Source organism: Morus notabilis, unplaced genomic scaffold (genome assembly GCF_000414095.1).
Source record: "Morus notabilis unplaced genomic scaffold, ASM41409v2 Scaffold115, whole genome shotgun sequence".
Taxonomy (NCBI): Eukaryota; Viridiplantae; Streptophyta; class Magnoliopsida; order Rosales; family Moraceae; genus Morus; species Morus notabilis.
The window spans coordinates 105290-123321 of NW_010361020.1; the positions used below are offsets into that span (position 1 = coordinate 105290).

At 40.0% G+C, this 18032-nt stretch overlaps 2 protein-coding genes across 3 annotated transcripts in view; both read right to left on the reverse strand.

The window, feature by feature from the left end:
- Positions 1-1816: 1816 nt before the first annotated feature.
- Positions 1817-4595, reverse strand: LOC21409533. 2 transcript variants are annotated; one of them, XM_024165531.1, is made up of 4 exons: positions 4326-4595; positions 3065-3496; positions 2300-2539; positions 1817-2113 (listed from the first exon to the last, which is right to left on the reverse strand). In XM_024165531.1, the coding sequence occupies exons 1-3, from the start codon at positions 4419-4421 to the stop codon at positions 2324-2326; spliced, it is 744 nt and encodes a 247-aa protein (XP_024021299.1). In that variant the 5' UTR covers positions 4422-4595; the 3' UTR covers positions 1817-2113; positions 2300-2323. The 2 variants fall into 2 exon arrangements, with proteins under 2 accessions (XP_024021299.1, XP_010096165.1); XM_010097863.2 differs by having other exon boundaries at positions 1817-2539.
- Positions 4596-6310: 1715 nt separating this feature from the next.
- Positions 6311-18032, reverse strand: part of LOC21409534 (probable N-acetyl-gamma-glutamyl-phosphate reductase, chloroplastic) — a 35694-nt gene continuing 23972 nt past the window's right edge. Inside the window, exons 12-14 of the mRNA XM_010097864.2 lie at positions 17746-17874; positions 17519-17654; positions 6311-6385 (exon numbers count right to left, since the gene is read on the reverse strand). Coding sequence (XP_010096166.2) covers positions 17547-17654; positions 17746-17874 — 237 coding nt within the window. The 3' untranslated portion in view covers positions 6311-6385; positions 17519-17546. The remainder of the gene's footprint in view (positions 6386-17518; positions 17655-17745; positions 17875-18032) is intronic.

The following is an 18032-nucleotide window of genomic DNA, read 5'->3' on the forward strand; positions in this document are numbered from 1 at the left end:
AATTGATAATTGCACAAACACAAGTTTAAAAAACATTTAAATTGTCATAAGTAAAACAAAACGAAAACATAAAAAAAAAAAAAATTCCATCTCAGTCGGTTCGATTTTAACCGACTCTCTACACGTAAAATCGAAACCGAACCGACTTTTGAGGAAGTCGGTCGGTTAACTGAACCGACTGTGTTCAGTTCCACGTGGCACCGTCGTTTTTAATTTTTCGGTCGATTTCGGTTTTACGGTTTTTTTGTACACTCCTACATACAATTGACAATAGATATTTAAATTCTAATTAAAAAATATATGCTAACGCTTGAAAACATGAAATTTTATATAATTAATCACAATAAAATGCAAAATATTGTTTTTTTCCCTTTGAAAACTCTTGAAAATTTGAGCATTTTCTATTACAAATGATTTATTTATTTTTATGTAATTTTAAGTTATTACGCGATTGATATATATTGTTGCCTAACTTGTTCACCATTGTCGTGAATTTTAGCATGAGGAATAAAATTTATCGAATTCAAAATATTAAGTATAAATACAGTCGGCTAAAACAAAGTTTAAAAATCAAATTATTACTTTTTAAAAATATAGGGACTGATAGACTCAAAAATCCTATTGCAGAGTATCCTAAATAAATGATCCCTATCAAAACTTTAATAGAAACAGTTATGTAGCCGTGTTGCTCATTCGTAAGGTAGAGATAGAGGTGTAAGTTTGGGTTGTTCAACCTGATCCGGCCAAGACCCGACAGCTCAAAAAGAAATTTCAAACCGGGTTGAGCTGACTTTAAAAAAAAGTGAGGGTCAGTCTAACCCAGTCCTAAAATTACAGCTCTAGGTGAAGAGTAGAGACTAATAGCTTGTTCTTTTGAGTGAAAAACTCAAAAAAATGCAACTCGAGTTACAACTTTATTCGAGTTCATGTTCTTTTAAGTATAACTCGAGTTTAGGACTAAAACTCAAGTTCAAGTTTTCCCTTCAACTCGAGTTCAGAAACTCGAACTCAAATTAATGGACATTATTTTTTCTATTCTTAAAAATGCTATAACTTTTTCATTTTAACTCTGATTGAGATGATTTTTTTTCTATACGTTGACAACGAATAGACAAAAAAAACCCAACCCATATACCCTATTAAAATTTTTCATCAGCATTGAGTTTTTATTAAAATACTATCTAAATACAAATTCAAGTTTTGACTCACTCAAACACAAACTCAAAAAGATTCTTATCTCAAACCATAACTCAAATGTACACAACCAAACACAAACTCAACTTACAATTTCAACTCAAGTAATGACTCAAATTCAACTAAAAAATTATACTCAAGTTAAACTCTAAAAGAACAAGCCATAAAATTTGAGACAACATACATGCTCAAAGATCTTCTATCCAAAATCTAACCATAGGCATTACAATGCAATGAACATGTAATTACCTTTGGTAAATTTCAAAAATTTCACGAATTTTAAGGCCAGGGACCAAAGCTGTAAAACAATAAAATTGCAGGCACTAATCGACCATAAAAATGTTAAGGACCAAACTGCCATTATGATGAAAGTTCAAGGACTAATAGTTCTACCGGTGGCTTCGTTATACTTTTATTTATTTATTTATTTATTTTTGGAACGCGGGAGCGCAGTTTTATACCATAGACTAATGGGATGATTAAGTCCTTATGGATTCACTTATCTCAGAGACAACTGGTATATTATAGTAGGCAAGTGACAAGCAATACGCAAATGATCGTCACAGAAAATGAACTGAATTCTACTCAAAACTGTATTATATTTGATGATATGCAAGAAATTTTATAAGCCAAAGTATTCATTCTAGTTTTTCTAAAGCACCACAATGGTATGACTACAATTCTGTACCCAAACAAAAATATGCAAACGCCTGTTTGTGCCCCAACCTTTTAACACTGCATTGGAGCAATGAAATGATTAGATTGTTAGTCAGCAATTTCAAAACCAGCAAACACGTCACAAGCACAACTCTTCAAGTGTTCTACTCAGAGCTACTCCCAAGCTTGTAGATGCATGACTTTGATTGTTCAATCACTTGAATCTTCTTTTGAGTCAATTACCCGGAATGGAGATGCATTACTGTGAAGCAAAGCAAAAATAATGATGCATACAAATATCATTTCTAACTACAAATCTACGATCTTAATAACTGATGGAGTCCACAAATTGATCTGACAGTGATAAGATCAGCTACTCTATCAGCAGGTACAAAGTACGCTCGGTAGTGGCATTAAAAAATGGAGCTCCTGATAGAGGTGACGATACCTGTTCATATTTTGTCTGAAAGAATTAAGACTTTTCTTCTGAATCATGTGACAATGTTGTTCTTGATGCCTTTTGGGGTCTTCTGTACCACAGTAAAGCAAACCACAGAGTCCTAAACAAGCCCCCGTTGGCAAAATGCGGGATGAATATGCGCCCCCAGTAAGGGTAGTATGGACCTGGTAATTTGAGCAATGTGAAGAAAATGGCCATGCAAATCAGATGCCAAGGAACTTCTGCATCCTGCAATCAAGCCAAAAGTTATTCGAGTTCATGTTTTTTCGGTCTTTCAATAATGCTGACAAGAGGAACTAAAAAAGTGTAGGCAGCTCTAAGGAGCATAATTCTAAGAAATGAGTCCGACTCCTCTGTTATTGCTAATAATATTCCAGCAATTATTAGATCTACAGGGCAAGCTATTAAAATCGGTCATTTAAAAAGATAAATGATATCATCTAGGAAAAAATGCAGTAGCAAGTAAAAATTTCAGAGATCTTCAAAGTGCAAATGTAAAATCTATCAACTAGAGCAAAACCAGAAGCTTCTCAAAGCACCACCATTAATATCCAAAATTTAGGGGAAAAGCAACATTCAAAATCTTTCTGCCATATGTGTGGACTTAGTTGGGACCAATGAAGCACCAAATCATGCCGAAAACTAATTTCGCAAAATATTGCCGAAAACTAATTTCTGTGCAATGTGCATGCAAACTACAAGTTCTGGATAAAGTAAACTGAATAGCTATTTGATTCTTACTAAACATCATACCTTGAGAAGTGGAGAAATATCCAAGGCTGTTTGCCTCAAGACTCCGGCAACAGCGATCCCGAGGAATATTGGAAAAGGGACAAGTTTCAGCTTCCTTTCATGTGCACAGTAGGACATCTCACTAAGGGAGGTCACTACAAGTAAAGGAACAGATAGGTATTTGACAACTGCCAAGATAAGGTCAAGGGTAAGTTGAATGAAGTTGTCTAGTGTTCTGTTCCAAGGAAAACTCTTCACTGGCTGAGGAGAACTCTCCCACAATTTCCTTGCCTTGTCCATCAGGTGATCCAAGTTAGTCTTCTCGGGGTCGTTCGACCGCCCAGCAGCCATATTTATTGCGCAAAAGATATTGGGTACAGGATTCTGAACTAACCCATATGATTTAAAACCAAAACTGCAGCCGGATTCTTTAATACGTTGCGACAATCCTTCCTAAAATCGAAATTGAAAATTCATTTAGCAATGTGACGAAAAAAATTGACAAGAAATGCCTTCATATTGCCGACTAAGTCAAACCTCTAGCATCAAATCGCCTAAACAGATTAAACTAACATAGAGAACTTTCAAGACACCTAAAAACCAATAAACAAGCAATAATGCAATATAAATCAGAATTCTTATTCACATCAGCGAGCGATTTAACAGCAAATCTATACCACATTCCTTGCTAAGTAGAGACGATTCCCTTTCGCATCTTTAAGCCAAAAAAAAAATTTCAACTAGCGATGTGACGAAATAAGAATGACAAGAAATGCCACCATGATGCCTACTAAAACAAACTTCTAGCATCAGATTTGCCTAAACAAGATAGTGAAAAATTAAAAAAAAAATTAAAAAAAATGAAGTCTCAAGACAGCTCAAGAACTACTATATAGGCAATATAAATCAGAATCTCCTTCATATGCAATGCCACATTGCACATTCTGTAGTAAGTTGAATATCAACAGTTTCTTTCTTTTTTTTTCTCTTCCTATCTTTTTTTTTTAAACTCTCAGCTATACAAGCACTGCTTTCCCCACACGCTTGGAAAAAGGTTTGATGATGCATGAAATTTTTGGTTCCACGAATTGATTAAGGTTTAGTTTTTCTCGGTAACCAAACACATTTTACGGAGAAAAGATTTCCGAACAAGAAGAAAATTGAAAACAAACAACAAGATTAAAATCCGGTGAACAAACTTGAAGAATTTCATACATAGAAACAATAATTACATAATAAATTAAGATGAAATTTTGGATAAAGATTCAATTACAAGGCTTACCTTAAAGCCCTGGAAAAGAGGGGGACGGGTGTTGAGCGCCATCTTCATGGAGGGAGAGGATGCAGATAGCAAGTGAGAGGAATAAAGCGTCGCCATTGGAGAGAATGATTTGAGCGATTTTCAGAAGAAATAGAAAGAAAAATGTAGAAGATAGCTTTGATAAAGAACCGCCATGGAAGATAAGATACTGATACACCGATTTCTTTCCACGAGTTCAAAGGGGCGAACCGCCATGGAAGATAAGATACTGATACACCGATTTCTTTCTACGAGTTCAAAGGGGGCGAATCGAGGGTTTAGGGGGTTGAACCACGATTTGCTGCTGTTTTCCTCACGGTAAGCTTCCATGTGTCGCCCCATGTTGTGAATATGTAAAAGTAATTCCGACAAAAAGGAAAAAAAAAAAAGGATATAAAAGGATTTATTGCCCTATCATTTTTTACTCAAATTTGATTTTTTTTAAAAAAAATTAGATATTTTGTTTTAATTTTTACTGAAAATTAAGACATTTCATTTACAATAATAATTTGTGATTTTATACACTCCATATATTATATGTTATCCATAAGTATAATGGACTTCATTTTATTTATTTTATTTTTAGAAAAAAGTTGAAACATAATAATATAAACTATACAATTTTCTTTTCTAAGCATGCAATAAGTGGACTTTCTTTTTAAATTTGAAGGTGGGGGAAATTCAAGTATTCAATCTCAAATAAGTCGAGAATTATTGTTCAGACAACTCAACAACCACAATATAATTAACTTAAATTTAATATTTTTAAGAGTTTTTTTATGGTAGGAACGGTGCAGAAAACGCAAGACATCTTGAATATAATGTTAAATTGTTATGTCAATATCAAAATTTGGTATTTGAACGATAAAAATCACTCTTTAATATAATGTTATTCTTTGTTAAATTTAACATATGCTTGGTGGTATTTTTGACACCAATTTAACAAATACAAAATTTAACATTTGATTACAATTGGTTAACATATTAACTTTTTTATTTAAATTATTTAATCATTACAATATATGAGCTTTTTAAATTATTTTAATAATAAAAGGGGTACTTTTACAAGTTTTAAAACTTCATAATTAAAACAAAAAGTAATATGGCATTTTACATAGCATTATGTATCAGTGTAAAAACTTCATAATTAAAACAAAAGGTAATATGGCATTTTACATAGCATTATGTATCAGGACACAAAATAATAGCACAACTTTCACACTTAGATATACTATTAGCATTGACACTTGCACCAGAGATGGTCTGAGATCTAGTTAAAATCTCATTAAATAGAATGCCACATTAAATATATTATTTTTCACATCTTTTTAAAAGAAAATATAACATTAGCATTGACATTTTCATTAGAGATGGTCTAAAATCTAGTTAAAATCTCGTAGACAATATCTAATTAAAATCTCATCAACATAAAAGGGTAATTGAGAAAGCTTAATACAAATGCCACGGTTCAAATGAACCCTACTGGTAAGCTATATGTTCTACCCTACCATAGTCCATAGAATTCTCAAATAATTTTATTTACTTTCCAGGTATTATGTAATGTCTGAGTACGTGGTTGCACAAAGCAAAATAAGGTATATAATTTGAACTTTCGGTAACATGAATGCTTCTTATCTATCAAACATAGTAAGCTGAGCTACTGAAGAGCAAGTTACTAGAAATTAGAAACCATGAGCTTGATGAATGCAAATTTATCAAGCGCCCCATCAAGCATATCAGCAGTTAAGAAGGATTAAACGCTCTGTCAATAATAGTAAGCTTTTTATGTCAATTAGCATAATAGTCAAACCAAAACAAGGAAATCCAACGATGTCACTGACTGAAAAAGTTCGATCATAATTCAAGATTAATTGACATCAAATTTAACTGTCTAATGTTTATAATTATAAGCTTACAAAATTTCCAAAAATGATAACTGGTAAAAACGATATAGTTTGGTTTTTTTCCCCTCCTAAAATACCAGCTGTCTAGCTGAGAAATAAAGAGACTGAAATTTTTGCACAGTTTCTACGCATTATTACCTGCAAAAACCAGTGAAGAATCAGCTAAAACACATTAATAGAGAATATTGTTTAATATACATCACATCATGTAGAAAAGTTAGAAATACTGAGGTGTACATCCTATATTTACGGTTAGTTAGGATATTATGTAATCTAGAGCTATAGTTAGCTTATTTCTTGATTTTCTGGTTAGTTAGACTTTGTTCCTAAGTGGTAAGTCAGGGGCTATAAATGTATTGTAAACCTTGTACACTTTACGCGGATGTTTTATGAGAAAGGATTAATTCAGCCCAGCAGTGTTAGTGTGTTTCTCCTCTCTTATTTACTTTTATGGTATCAGAGAACAAAAAGGGAATATTGAGTAGAGAGAAATAATGTCGGATGGAAGCAGGATTGATGGCTCTGAGGTAACCCCGGCTACCAATCAACCAACTCTTAAAATTGCTCCCACTGCGGTTTCTGAAAGTACCTCTTTACATATTACCACGCATAAACTAAATGGAAAAAATTTCCTTCAATGGTCTCGATCCATTCAAATGGTTATTAGAGGCAAAGGGAAAATAGGGTATTTGGATGGCACCATTGCCATGCCTAGTACTGATGACCCAACATTTTTCCAACTTGGGATATACAGAATTCCATGGTAATGGCATGGTTAATTCATTCCATGGAAGAAAAAATAGGGAAAACTTACCTATTTTTTCCCACGACAAAGAAGATTTGGGATGCTGTAGCCCTCTCCTATTCAGATCTTGAAAACTCCTCTCAGATGTTTGAATTGAGAAACAGGCACGGAGTCTAAGGCAGGGGGAGAATGATGTGGCCCAATATTTTAACAACCTCACAAAGCTGTGGCAGGAACTGGACTTATTCAAAAGCTGCAACTGGAGAGATCCAGAAGATGCGGTACTTCATCAGCAAATGATCAACAAAGACAGGGTCTACGACTTCTTAGCTGGACTTAATAAGGAGTTAGACAAAGTCCGAGGACGTCTGCTGGGAATGAGACCACTTCCAGCAATTGAGGAAATTTTCGCTAAAGTCTGTAGAGAAGAATGGCGAAAGAAGGTGATGCTGAACGAGACCACAAGTTTAGAGACTGAAAACTCAGCCATGGCTGCCAAAGGATCTCAAGGACGAGGAAACAAGAAACCTCAGTTGTGGTGTGACCACTATCAACGCCCACATCACACCAAGGAGACCTGCTGGAAGCTGCATGGAAAGCCAGAAGATTGAGTACCAAATAGACAAAAAGGCCGAGAGGCTAAAGGGCTCCAAACAGTTCAAGGTTCTGAAGCAGAAAAAAGGACTGATAGCAATTCAGCCATGATATTTACATAGGAGCAGATGGATCAGCTACGCAAACTTTTAGCTACCCCTCAAACCGCAAATCCTCAATCTACGGGTACCTCTTTTTTGGTACAAAAAGGTATGAACTTGTTAGATTCTAGGATTTCTGTCACCGATAAAGAAGAAGAGAAACAGAATTGAATCAAGAATAAGATATTCTTATTAAACTGCAGGACCATTTATGTACAATTCAGCAGTTCTTCGAGGGACTGCAATCCTCCCCTAGCTGGCAAATTGGCCTAGCTAATCCTTTACTCACTAATTCCGTAATCCCCAATATTCCCTTCTTGCCCTATTTATTTCCCTCCACTTCCCACTGATTCCATTGTAACTAACCCCCCCCCCCCCCCCCCCACCCCCCCCTACCCCCTCCCCCCCCCCCCCCCCCCCCGTATCTAACTGCCTAATTGGTTACATTCTATTAACCTTCTTACACTTACAGCTGTTTCCCTCTCCTAACGACACCTGTCTTACCCAGGGCTTACAGCCGTTTCCCTCTCCTAACAAACACCTGTCTTACCAAGGGCCTGGTCCTATCAACTACTCCGCCCCCCAAAAGAGTCACCTTGTCCTCAAGGTGAAAGTCTGGAAACTGTTGCTGGATGACATCAAACAACTCCCATGAAGCCTCAAAATTGGGAAGACCCTTCCACTTGATCAACACCTCTAGCTGACCGGTGGGTGAAGAAAAGCGAGTATCCACGAGGTGCGCTGGCTCGACCCGTAACTCGAAATCCTCAAACAAAAGATACGGAAGCTCTTGGGAAGTAGCAGACACGCCAATCGCTTGCTTCAGCTGCGACACATGAAAAACCGGATGGACCCTGGCAGAATCCGGCAGCTATAAGCGGTAGGCCACCGGCCCTACCCAAGCCAAAATCTTATACGGCCCGTAAAACCTAGGAGATAATTTCTCGTTGGTAACCCTGGCCAGCGAGCGGTGTCGGTAAGGCTGCAATTTCAAAAGACCAAATCTCCCACCTGAAAGTTAACGTCCCTCCGTTTGAGGTCGGCTCTCACCTTCATCCGCTGTTGAGCCTGTAATAGATGCGTCTTTAGCTCATCCAAAAGAGCGTCCCAAAACTGAAGTTGCTGCTCTAACAGGGAATTGGCTGCGGAACCACTTTCAAACTGCAACAACTTAGGAGGGTCACGTCCATAAAGGGCTCGGAAGGGTGTCATACCTGCCGAAACATGGTAGCTAGTATTGTACCAGTATTCTGCCCAAGGAAGATGGGAAAACCAATGAGTAGGTTGAGTCGACACGAAACAACGAAGGTACGCCTCGAGACATCGGTTTACCACCTCGGACTGGCCATCCGTCTGAGGGTGGTAGGCGGTACTTCGATGTAACGAGGTGCCCTGCAACTTGAAGAGCTCAGTCCAAAAATGGCTAAGGAAGATTTTGTCCCTATCCGACACAATGGTGCGAGGAAAATCATGGAGGCGGACAACCTCCTTCACGAATAAGGCAGCAACAGATTTGGCGGTAAAAGGGTGGCGCAAACCGAGAAAGTGAGCGTACTTACTCAAACGATCCACCACCACCAGTATAGTGTCACGTCCTCCTGATTTGGGCAAGCCCTCCACGAAGTCCATCGTTATGTCATCCCAAACCTGGGCCGGAAGAGGAAGTGGTTGGAGCAACCCGGCCGGCGAGAGAGTGGAAGACTTATGCTGCTGACAAATAAGGCAGGCAGCGACGAACGAGATTACATCCTGCCTCATCCCCATACAAAAAAATTCTGAGGCCAGCCGTTTGTAAGTCTTTAAAACCCCAGAGTGGCCCCCCACCTTGCTGCTGTGGAACTCCTTCAGTAACACCGGAATGATGGAAGATTCTGGAGGAACCACCACCCGATTCTTATAGAGCAACAGCTCATTCACCAATGTATATCCCTTCACAGCCTGAGGATCCTTCTCCAGCTGAGCCCTGATTTCTGTAAGCTTCAGGTCCAGGAGCACCTGTTGGCGGATTGTGTCCCAATCAAAAACTGATGTGGAACTCAGGCGCATGAGTACTAAATCCGCAGGCCTCCGAGATAGGGCATCAGCCACTCGGTTCTCTATCCCGGGTTTATATTGTATTTCGAAATCATACCCCAATAGCTTGCACAACCAATGTTGGTGCTCCTCACTTACCAATCGCTAGTCCAGTAAAAACTTTAGACTTTTTTTGTCAGTCCGCACAATAAAGTGTCTACCGAGCAAGTAGTGACACCATTTTTGAATTGCGAGAACTACTGCCATCAACTCCCGCTCATACACGGACTTTGCTTGAGCCCGAGCCGACAAAACCTGGCTGAAGTAGGCAATCGGCCGCTGTTGCTGCATCAAGACCGCCCCAATCCCAAAACCAGAGGCATCGGATTCCAATACAAATGGTAGAGAAAAATTAGGCAAGGCGAGAACCGGCACCGTTGTCATGGCCGTTTTCAAACTTTTGAAAGCTTCCTCTGCCAACGGATTCCATTTGAAACTGTCCTTCAATTGTTGGGTTAACGGCCAGGCCATGTGTCCATAACCAGCCACAAATCTCCTATAATATCCTGTGAGCCCCAAGAATCCACGCAACTCCTTGACAGAACGAGGAGTTGGCCAATCCACCATTGCCGAGATCTTGGTAGGGTCTGCCGACACCCCCTCTCTTGAAATATAATGACCGAGATATTCCACCTGGATTTGAGCAAACGTACACTTCTTCTGGTTGACATATAGCTGCTGCTCCACTAAAGTAGCCAATACCACATTCAAGTGTCTCAAATGCTCCTCGAAAGAGGCGCTGTAAATCAGAATATCGTCGAAAAAGACCAATACAAATTTCCTCAAAAATGGTTTCAATACCTCGTTCATTAAGGATTGAAACGTGGCAGGAGCATTGGTAAGGCCAAATGGCATTATTAAAAATTCATAGTGGCCCTCATGGGTACGAAATGCCGTTTTTGGAACATCCCCTTCACCCATCCTTATTTGGTGATACCCGGCCTTTAAATCCAACTTAGAAAAAATTGTTGCCCCACCCAATTCGTCCAAAAGCTCCTCAATTACCGGTATGGGAAATTTGTCCGGCATTGTAGCTTTGTTGAGCGCTCGATAATCAATACAAAAACGCCAACTCCCATCTTTCTTTTTGACTAGGAGCACGGGACTAGAGAAAGGGCTTGTACTTGGTTGGACTCTTCCGGCTGCGAGCATCTCTTTAACCAATCTTTCCATCTCGTTCTTTTGGAAATGGGGGTACTTGTATGGTCGAACGCTAATCGGTCCTGCCCCTTCCTGAAGAATGATACGGTGATCGTGCGAACGGCAGGGAGGTAATCCCTCCGGCATACGTAGGACCTTAGAGTGTCGGTGCAACAAGTGTTGCACCGATTCTGGAAGAGGATTTTCAATGTCGGAGTCAACCCGTAAGGTGCTCAACTCCACGTAAACCCCCTGACCCTCGTGCCTCAAAGTGCGGAACATTGCCTTAAGAGAGACCATAGCTCTGGAAAGGCTCATATCCCCTTTTAAGGTCACACCCTCTCCCCCTATCTTAAATTTCATAACCTAGGACTTCCAATTAACATGCATTCCACCCAATGTTTCCAGCCACTGCATGCCTAAGATCACATCTACTCCCCCTAATTCCAGCGGCAAAAAATTTTCAACAATGGTCAAACTCGGTAGAGTCAAAACCACCTCTCTACAAAGCCCCTTTCCCCGAACCGATTCCCCCGTTCCTACTTGAACACCAAACCCAGTAGTGGGAACAACAGGTATAGCTAACTTTTTCACCGTATCTAATGAAATGAAATTATGTGACGCACCGGAATCAATCAAAACTATTACCTCACGTTGAGCAATGACACCACGCAGCTTCATAGTTTTCGGAGTCGACAATCCCACTACCGAATTCAAGGAAAGTTCGATAACTTCCTGTTGTACGTCCTCTAGGCCCTGCCCCGGGTATTCATGTTCTATCTCCTCCCAATCTGCTTCATCCTCATCACTAACCAACATGACCCGTAATTCCTTCCTCTTGCACCGATGTCCCATGGTGAACTTCTCATCACAGCGAAAGCACAAGCCTTTCTCTCTTTTCTCTTGCCATTCAGAATCGGACAATTTCCGGAAGGGAAAATCCTTCTTTGGAGGCACGGTTTTCTCTGTCACCGTTGGAACACGGACAACAGCGCTGGTGCTGGTTTTTGAAGACAGAGAAGAAAACTCTCTCCCATTTCAACCCTGTCACCTCCTTTCGTAGCAATTCATTTTTCTCCTCTATTCGTTGCGCAATTTCCATAATTTCCCCTAACCCCGAAGGTTTCAACAACCTCAATTCAGCCCGAACTTCAGCTCTGAGTCCATTGATGAATATTCCCTCCAATATCTCCTCGGGTACATCCCTCAGCAGAGCTGCCGTAATTTCGAACCTCCGGCGGTAATCGGCCACCGTTCCATCTTGCCTAATCGCCAAAATTTTTTTGCATAAGCTCCCTTCCTGCGACGAATGGAAACGCTGTAGCAAAGCCATCTTAAACTCCGTCCAATTGAAGAAGGGCCTTCTCCCATTCTGCCATTGGAACCAGGACAGGGCTTCACTCTCTAAAGTTATCCCTGCCGTAGTCAGTTTCTCCCTTTCTGAGCAACGGTTAATTGCAAAAAATTGCTCCATTCTAAACACCCAGCCGTATGGGTCGTCTCCACTGAAGACCGGACATTCAACGTGCCGTCGGCGGTTGGCCACCCATTCCTCATCCTCGATGTCTTCTTCCCGTATTCCCACGTTCCTTCTAACATCTCTGTTTCCCCCTTCCCCGTGCGGAAAACCAGCCCTAGGAAAATCCCGTCGGGGTTCCTCTCTCGTTCCCACTCGCCACGCCTCTCCGCCGTTCCCGCGAGCGCCGTTCCACCCGCCCAATCCTCCGCCATTCCTTCGAAATCCCTCCTCTCCAGTCGCGCCCCATCCGTCACCTTTGTACCCATAGGTTTCCCCCCTCTGATTCCTCTCCGGTACTTCTCGCTCTCCGTCGTACCTCGGAATCTCCTCCCTCGCGACCTCCCGACCTAGTTCTCGCGGAACCCTTCGATCCCCTACGCGATTCACCCCGCACGTTCCCATCGCGACTTCGGCTCGAAACTCTTCCGTTACTCCGGAATTACTCGGCGCTTCTCCGCCGTCCGTCACTATTGTCTTCGCCTTCTCCGGCGCCGGGGCTGTTATCGTCGCTTTTTTAACATATTCCTCCCAGATACGACGAAAATCAGCCAGGCTCTGAATCATCTCAGCCTTAACCTCGCCTACCTCCTTCATCGCTTCCCGCATCTCCTTAATTTCCCTCTCGACAGTGTCGAACCTCTCTTCAGTCTTCCTGGCCGCCATTTCCTTCCCAGAACCTTGCTCTGATACCAAAATGTTAGATTCTAGGGTTTCTGTCACCGATAAAGAAGAAGAGAAACAGAATTGAATCAAGAATCAGATATTCTTATTAAGCTGTAGGACCATTTATGTACAATTCAGCAGTTCTTCGAGGGACTGCAATCCTCCCCTAGCTGGCAAATTGGCCTAGCTAATCCTTTACTCACTAATTCCGTAATCCCCAATATTCCCTTCTTGCCCTATTTATTTCCCTCCACTTCCCACTAATTCCGTTGTAACTAACCCCCCCTTATATCCAACTGCCTAATTGGTTACATTCTATTAACCTTCTTACACTTACATCCGTTTCCCTCTCCTAACGACACCTGTCTTACCCAAGGCTTACAGCCGTTTCCCTCTCCTAACAAACACCTGTCTTACCAAGGGCCTGGTCCTATCAGAACTTTACAGCTTTTGGCAGTATATCAGTTAAGGGAGAATCGTGGATAGTGGACTCTGGGGCCACAGACCATATGACAGGTTGTGGGAATTTGTTTACTTCCTATACTCCTAGTCCTGGAACTCACAAAGTGAAGATAGCAGATGGCTCCTTTACAACAGTGGCTGGCATTGGGACCATTGAATTGAGTCCAAAGATCACTCTAAAATCTGTTATCCATGTGCCAAAATTATCATGCAATTTATTATCTGCCAGCAAAGTTACTAAAGATTTAAATTGTATGGTAAAAATCTCACAATCAGCTTGTATTTTTCAGGACCAGACTTTGGGGAGGACGATTGACAGTGCTAGAGAATTTGAAGGGTTATATTACTTTGAGAAGGATTCCAACGTGAATAGTCGGGTTCAAACTGCAGTGTGCAACACCACCGTGTCTAGGAAAGAGAAAATAATGGTGTTACACCGTAGGTTAGGTCATCCTAGTTTCGCTTATTTAAAGCATTTGTTTCCATCACTGTTTCAAACTCAGGATTCTTTTCAATATGAAGCTTGCCAATTAGGAAAACATAAAAGAGTTCGTTATCCTTCATTATCTTATCGTGGATCTTATCATTTTATGCTTATTCATAGTGACATATGAGGCCCTTCTAGAATTCGTAGCTTAACCAACAAAAGATGGTTCATAACTTTTATAGATGATCATACAAGAGTTTGTTGGGTGTATCTTTTAAAGGACAAATCTGAAACTACACAAATTTTTCAAAACTTTCATTCCATGATTAAAAATCAATACAATAAGAGTATACAGATATTCTGTACCGATAATGGTACAGAATATTTCAACTCTTGCTTGTCCAACTTTACAACAAAAAATGGAATGATTCGCCAAAGTTCTTGTGTAAATACACCCCAGCAAAACGGAATTTCAGAAAGAAAAAATCGCCATCTTTTAGAGGTAGCACGGGCTCTATTATTCACTTCAAATGTTCCAAAAAGATTTTGGGGGGAAGCCATTTTAACTGCATGCTACTTGATAAATCGTCTGCCAACACGAGTTTTAAATTTTCAAACACCAATTAAAAAACTACTTGAGTCATATCCTGAGTCGTTTTTTTTCTTCCTTGGATTTTAAAATTTTTGGCTGCACAGCCTTTGTCCATAATCATGACCAGAATCAAAGCAAATTAGACCCTAGATCTCTCAAGTGTGTTTTTGTAGGTTACTCCACCACTCAAAAAGGATTTTGGTGCTATTCCCCTGAAAAAAGGAAATTTTTTATGTCTATGGATGTTACTTTTTTTGAGGATCGGCCATTTTTTCCAAAAAAATATCTTCAGGGGGAGAGTATAAGTGAAGAATATTTTTTGGAGCAGAATTCGGTTGGTGAGGAGAGTTATTTAAATTCGGGTGAAAACAGAACAGATTTGTGGGAATATCTTTGGGATCCTTTGCCTGATTTTTCTCCTATTTCCTTGAGTGAAAATTCAAATTCTAGTCCAAATTCTCAGGAAAATCCGAGTCTCACTCTGGAATCCCAGGAAAATCCACAATCTAGTCAAATGAAAAATTTAAATCCCACTCAATCCGTGAATGATTTGAATAAACAGACCAGCCCTCAAAACTCTCGACCTACAAGTCTCCCTCATTCAAATTTTGAGTCAAACGTGGCACCAAATCCAAATGTGAATCCAAATCCCACAAACTTATCCGAATTAGGGGGAGTATTGCACACACAGCCAGAACTGCTGACTTATTCTCGGAAGAAAATTTTAAAAAGCAACAATAATCCTGAAAATCCTCCCTGCCAACCATCCAATCCAGAGTCGGGTTCAAATACAAAAAGTGGTGATCTAGATGTGCCAATTGCTGTAAGAAAAGGGGTCAGGACATGTACACAACATCCCATATCAGAATTTATGGGATATGGAAATTTGTCTAAGTTAGTTCAAGCTCTAATAACGAACCTTGCAGATGAAGAAATCCCTAAGAATGTGGAGGATGCCCTGAAATGCCCGAATTGGAGGAAGGCTATTATGGAGGAGATGAATGCCCTAGAAAAAAGTCATACGTGGAAATTAGTACAGAGACCTCTGGATAAGAAACCAGTGGGCTGTAAATGGGTGTTTACCATTAAATACAAGTCAGATGGTTCGATTGAGCGCTATAAGGCGAGGCTGGTCGCAAAAGGGTATACGCAGATATATGGGATAGATTATCAGGAGAAATTTGCTCCTGTGGCCAAGATTAACTCTATTAGAGTCTTGCTATCACTTGCAGCAAATTTAGATTGGCCACAACAGCAGTTGGATGTCAAGAACGCCTTTCTGAATGGCGACTTAGAAGAAGAGGTCTACATGGAGTTGCCACCAGGCTTTGATTGTAATGAAGGCAGCGCAAAGGTATGCAGATTACAAAAATCACTATATGGGTTGAAACAATCTCCTAGGGCCTGGTTCAACAGATTCACAAAGACTCTAAAGCAACAAGACTACAAACAAGCTCACTCAGATCACACTATTTTCTATCGACACATGAACGGTAAGATTGTTGTCCTTATAGTTTATGTGGACGATATAATCTTAACAGGTGATGATAAAGAGGAGATGGAGCGGATAAAACAAAAGTTGGCAACTGAGTTCGAGATGAAGGACTTGGGCAACCTCAGGTATTTTTTGGGCATGGAGATTGCAAGAAGCAAACAAGGTATATTTGTTTCACAAAGAAAATATGTGCTGGACCTATTCAAGAAATTGGGATGCTAGGCTGCAAACCAGTGGACACTCCGTTCGATTCAAACCTAAAATTAGGGGAGAATTTGAATGGTGAGCCTGTGGATAAAGGAAGATACCAGCGGCTTGTTGGGAGACTTATTTACTTGTCTCACACTAGGCCAGACATAGCGTTTGCAGTAAGCTTTGTAAGCCAGTATATGCACTCGCCCACAAAGGAGCACATGGAGGCTGTGTATAGAGTTCTGAAGTACCTAAAAGGCAGCCCTGGTCGAGGTCTGTTTTTCAAAAAAACCAGTGAGAGAAGTGTTGAAGTTTTCACAGATGCTGACTGGGCAAGTTCGATTGATGATAGGAGATCGATCTCAGGGTATTGTACATTTGTTTGGGGAAATTTAGTAACCTGGAAGAGCCAGTGGTGGCTAGAAGTAGTGCTGAGGCAGAACTAAGGTCTGTTGCACACGGTGTATGTGAAGTTCTTTGGCTAAAACGGTTGTTAGAAGAGCTGAAGGTTGCTGTGAAATTACCTCTGAAAGTTTACAGTGATAACAAAGCAGCAATTAGCATGTCTCATAATCCAGTTCATCATGACCGAACAAAGCATGTGGAAGTGGACATGCATTTCATTAAAGAAAAGATTGAAGAGGGAGTTCTGTGTGTTTCTTATGTTTCAACTACAGAACAAACATCAGATATCCTTACTAAGGGGCTTGTCAGACCTGTGTTCGAAAAATTGGTGTGCAAGCTGGGCATGTTTAACCTATACAACCCAGCTTGAGGGGGAGTGTAGAAAAGTTAGAAATACTGAGGTGTACATACTATATTTACGGTTAGTTAGGATATTATGTAATCTAGAGCTATAGTTAGCTTATTTCTTGATTTTCTGGTTAGTTAGACTTTGTTCCTAAGTTAGTGGTATGCCAGGGGCTATAAATGTATTGTAAACCTTGTACACTTTACACGGATGTTTTATGAGAAAGGATTAATTCAGCCCAGCAGTGTTAGTGTGTTTCTCTCCTCTTATTTACCTTTACATCACATGTAGCACAAATTCTTCCTTTTTTGTATTTCTTTTCGCAGGAAAAAATTTAGAATAAGTGGCACCCAATGAAGCAAAAGAGAGGCTAATAACGGATGGGAAATGCTAAAGACCCTTTTCCCTTGAAAATATGAACTAAATCAAACAGAAATATCAATAAATGAGATTCCTATAAGCAAAATGAGATTCCTATAAGCAAACAAGGAGGTTTTAGTGCAAATGGCAAGCTTACTCTTCTTGAGGCAGATGAAAGAAAATCTTCAAGGAAACAAGGGTTGATAAAGAAGCCCTGTGCTTTCTGGAAAGCCCAACATCAGATTAAGATTCTGCAAAGCTTGGCCTGAAGCTCCCTTAACAAGATTGTCAATCTGCACCAACAATTAAGAAATTAGTCACTATGATGCCATAGACAAGCATATGATACAAAAACAAAGCCAAGTATTGGGAACTTGAACATACAACAGACACAATTATTGCTCGACCGGGAATTCGATCAGGAAAGACATTTATGACACAGTAATTAGATCCCCGAACATTTTGAGTGTGAGGAACGACTCCCTTCTCCAGTAAAATAACAAATTCTTCATCCTGCAGCAAAATTAGAACATAAATTTTTTTTAGTAAGAAAAAAAAATTAAAAGAAAGAAAAAGCAACAAGGTATAGTTAGAAAAAGCAATAAGGTATAGTTCTTTGAGTAATACAGGCACGTGAATTCATTTGTATGCTAAATGCCACTTACCGGGCT

Coding starts and splice junctions, on each gene's coding strand:
- LOC21409533 (XM_024165531.1), bottom strand. CDS start 4,421: ATGGCGACGCTTTATTCCTCTCACTTGCTATCTGCATCCTCTCCCTCC. Junction 3,497..4,325: donor CTCTTTTCCAGGGCTTTAAG/GTAAGCCTTGTA, acceptor TTTCGATTTTAG/GAAGGATTGTCGCAACGTAT. Junction 2,540..3,064: donor ATATTTCTCCACTTCTCAAG/GTATGATGTTTA, acceptor GCTTGATTGCAG/GATGCAGAAGTTCCTTGGCA.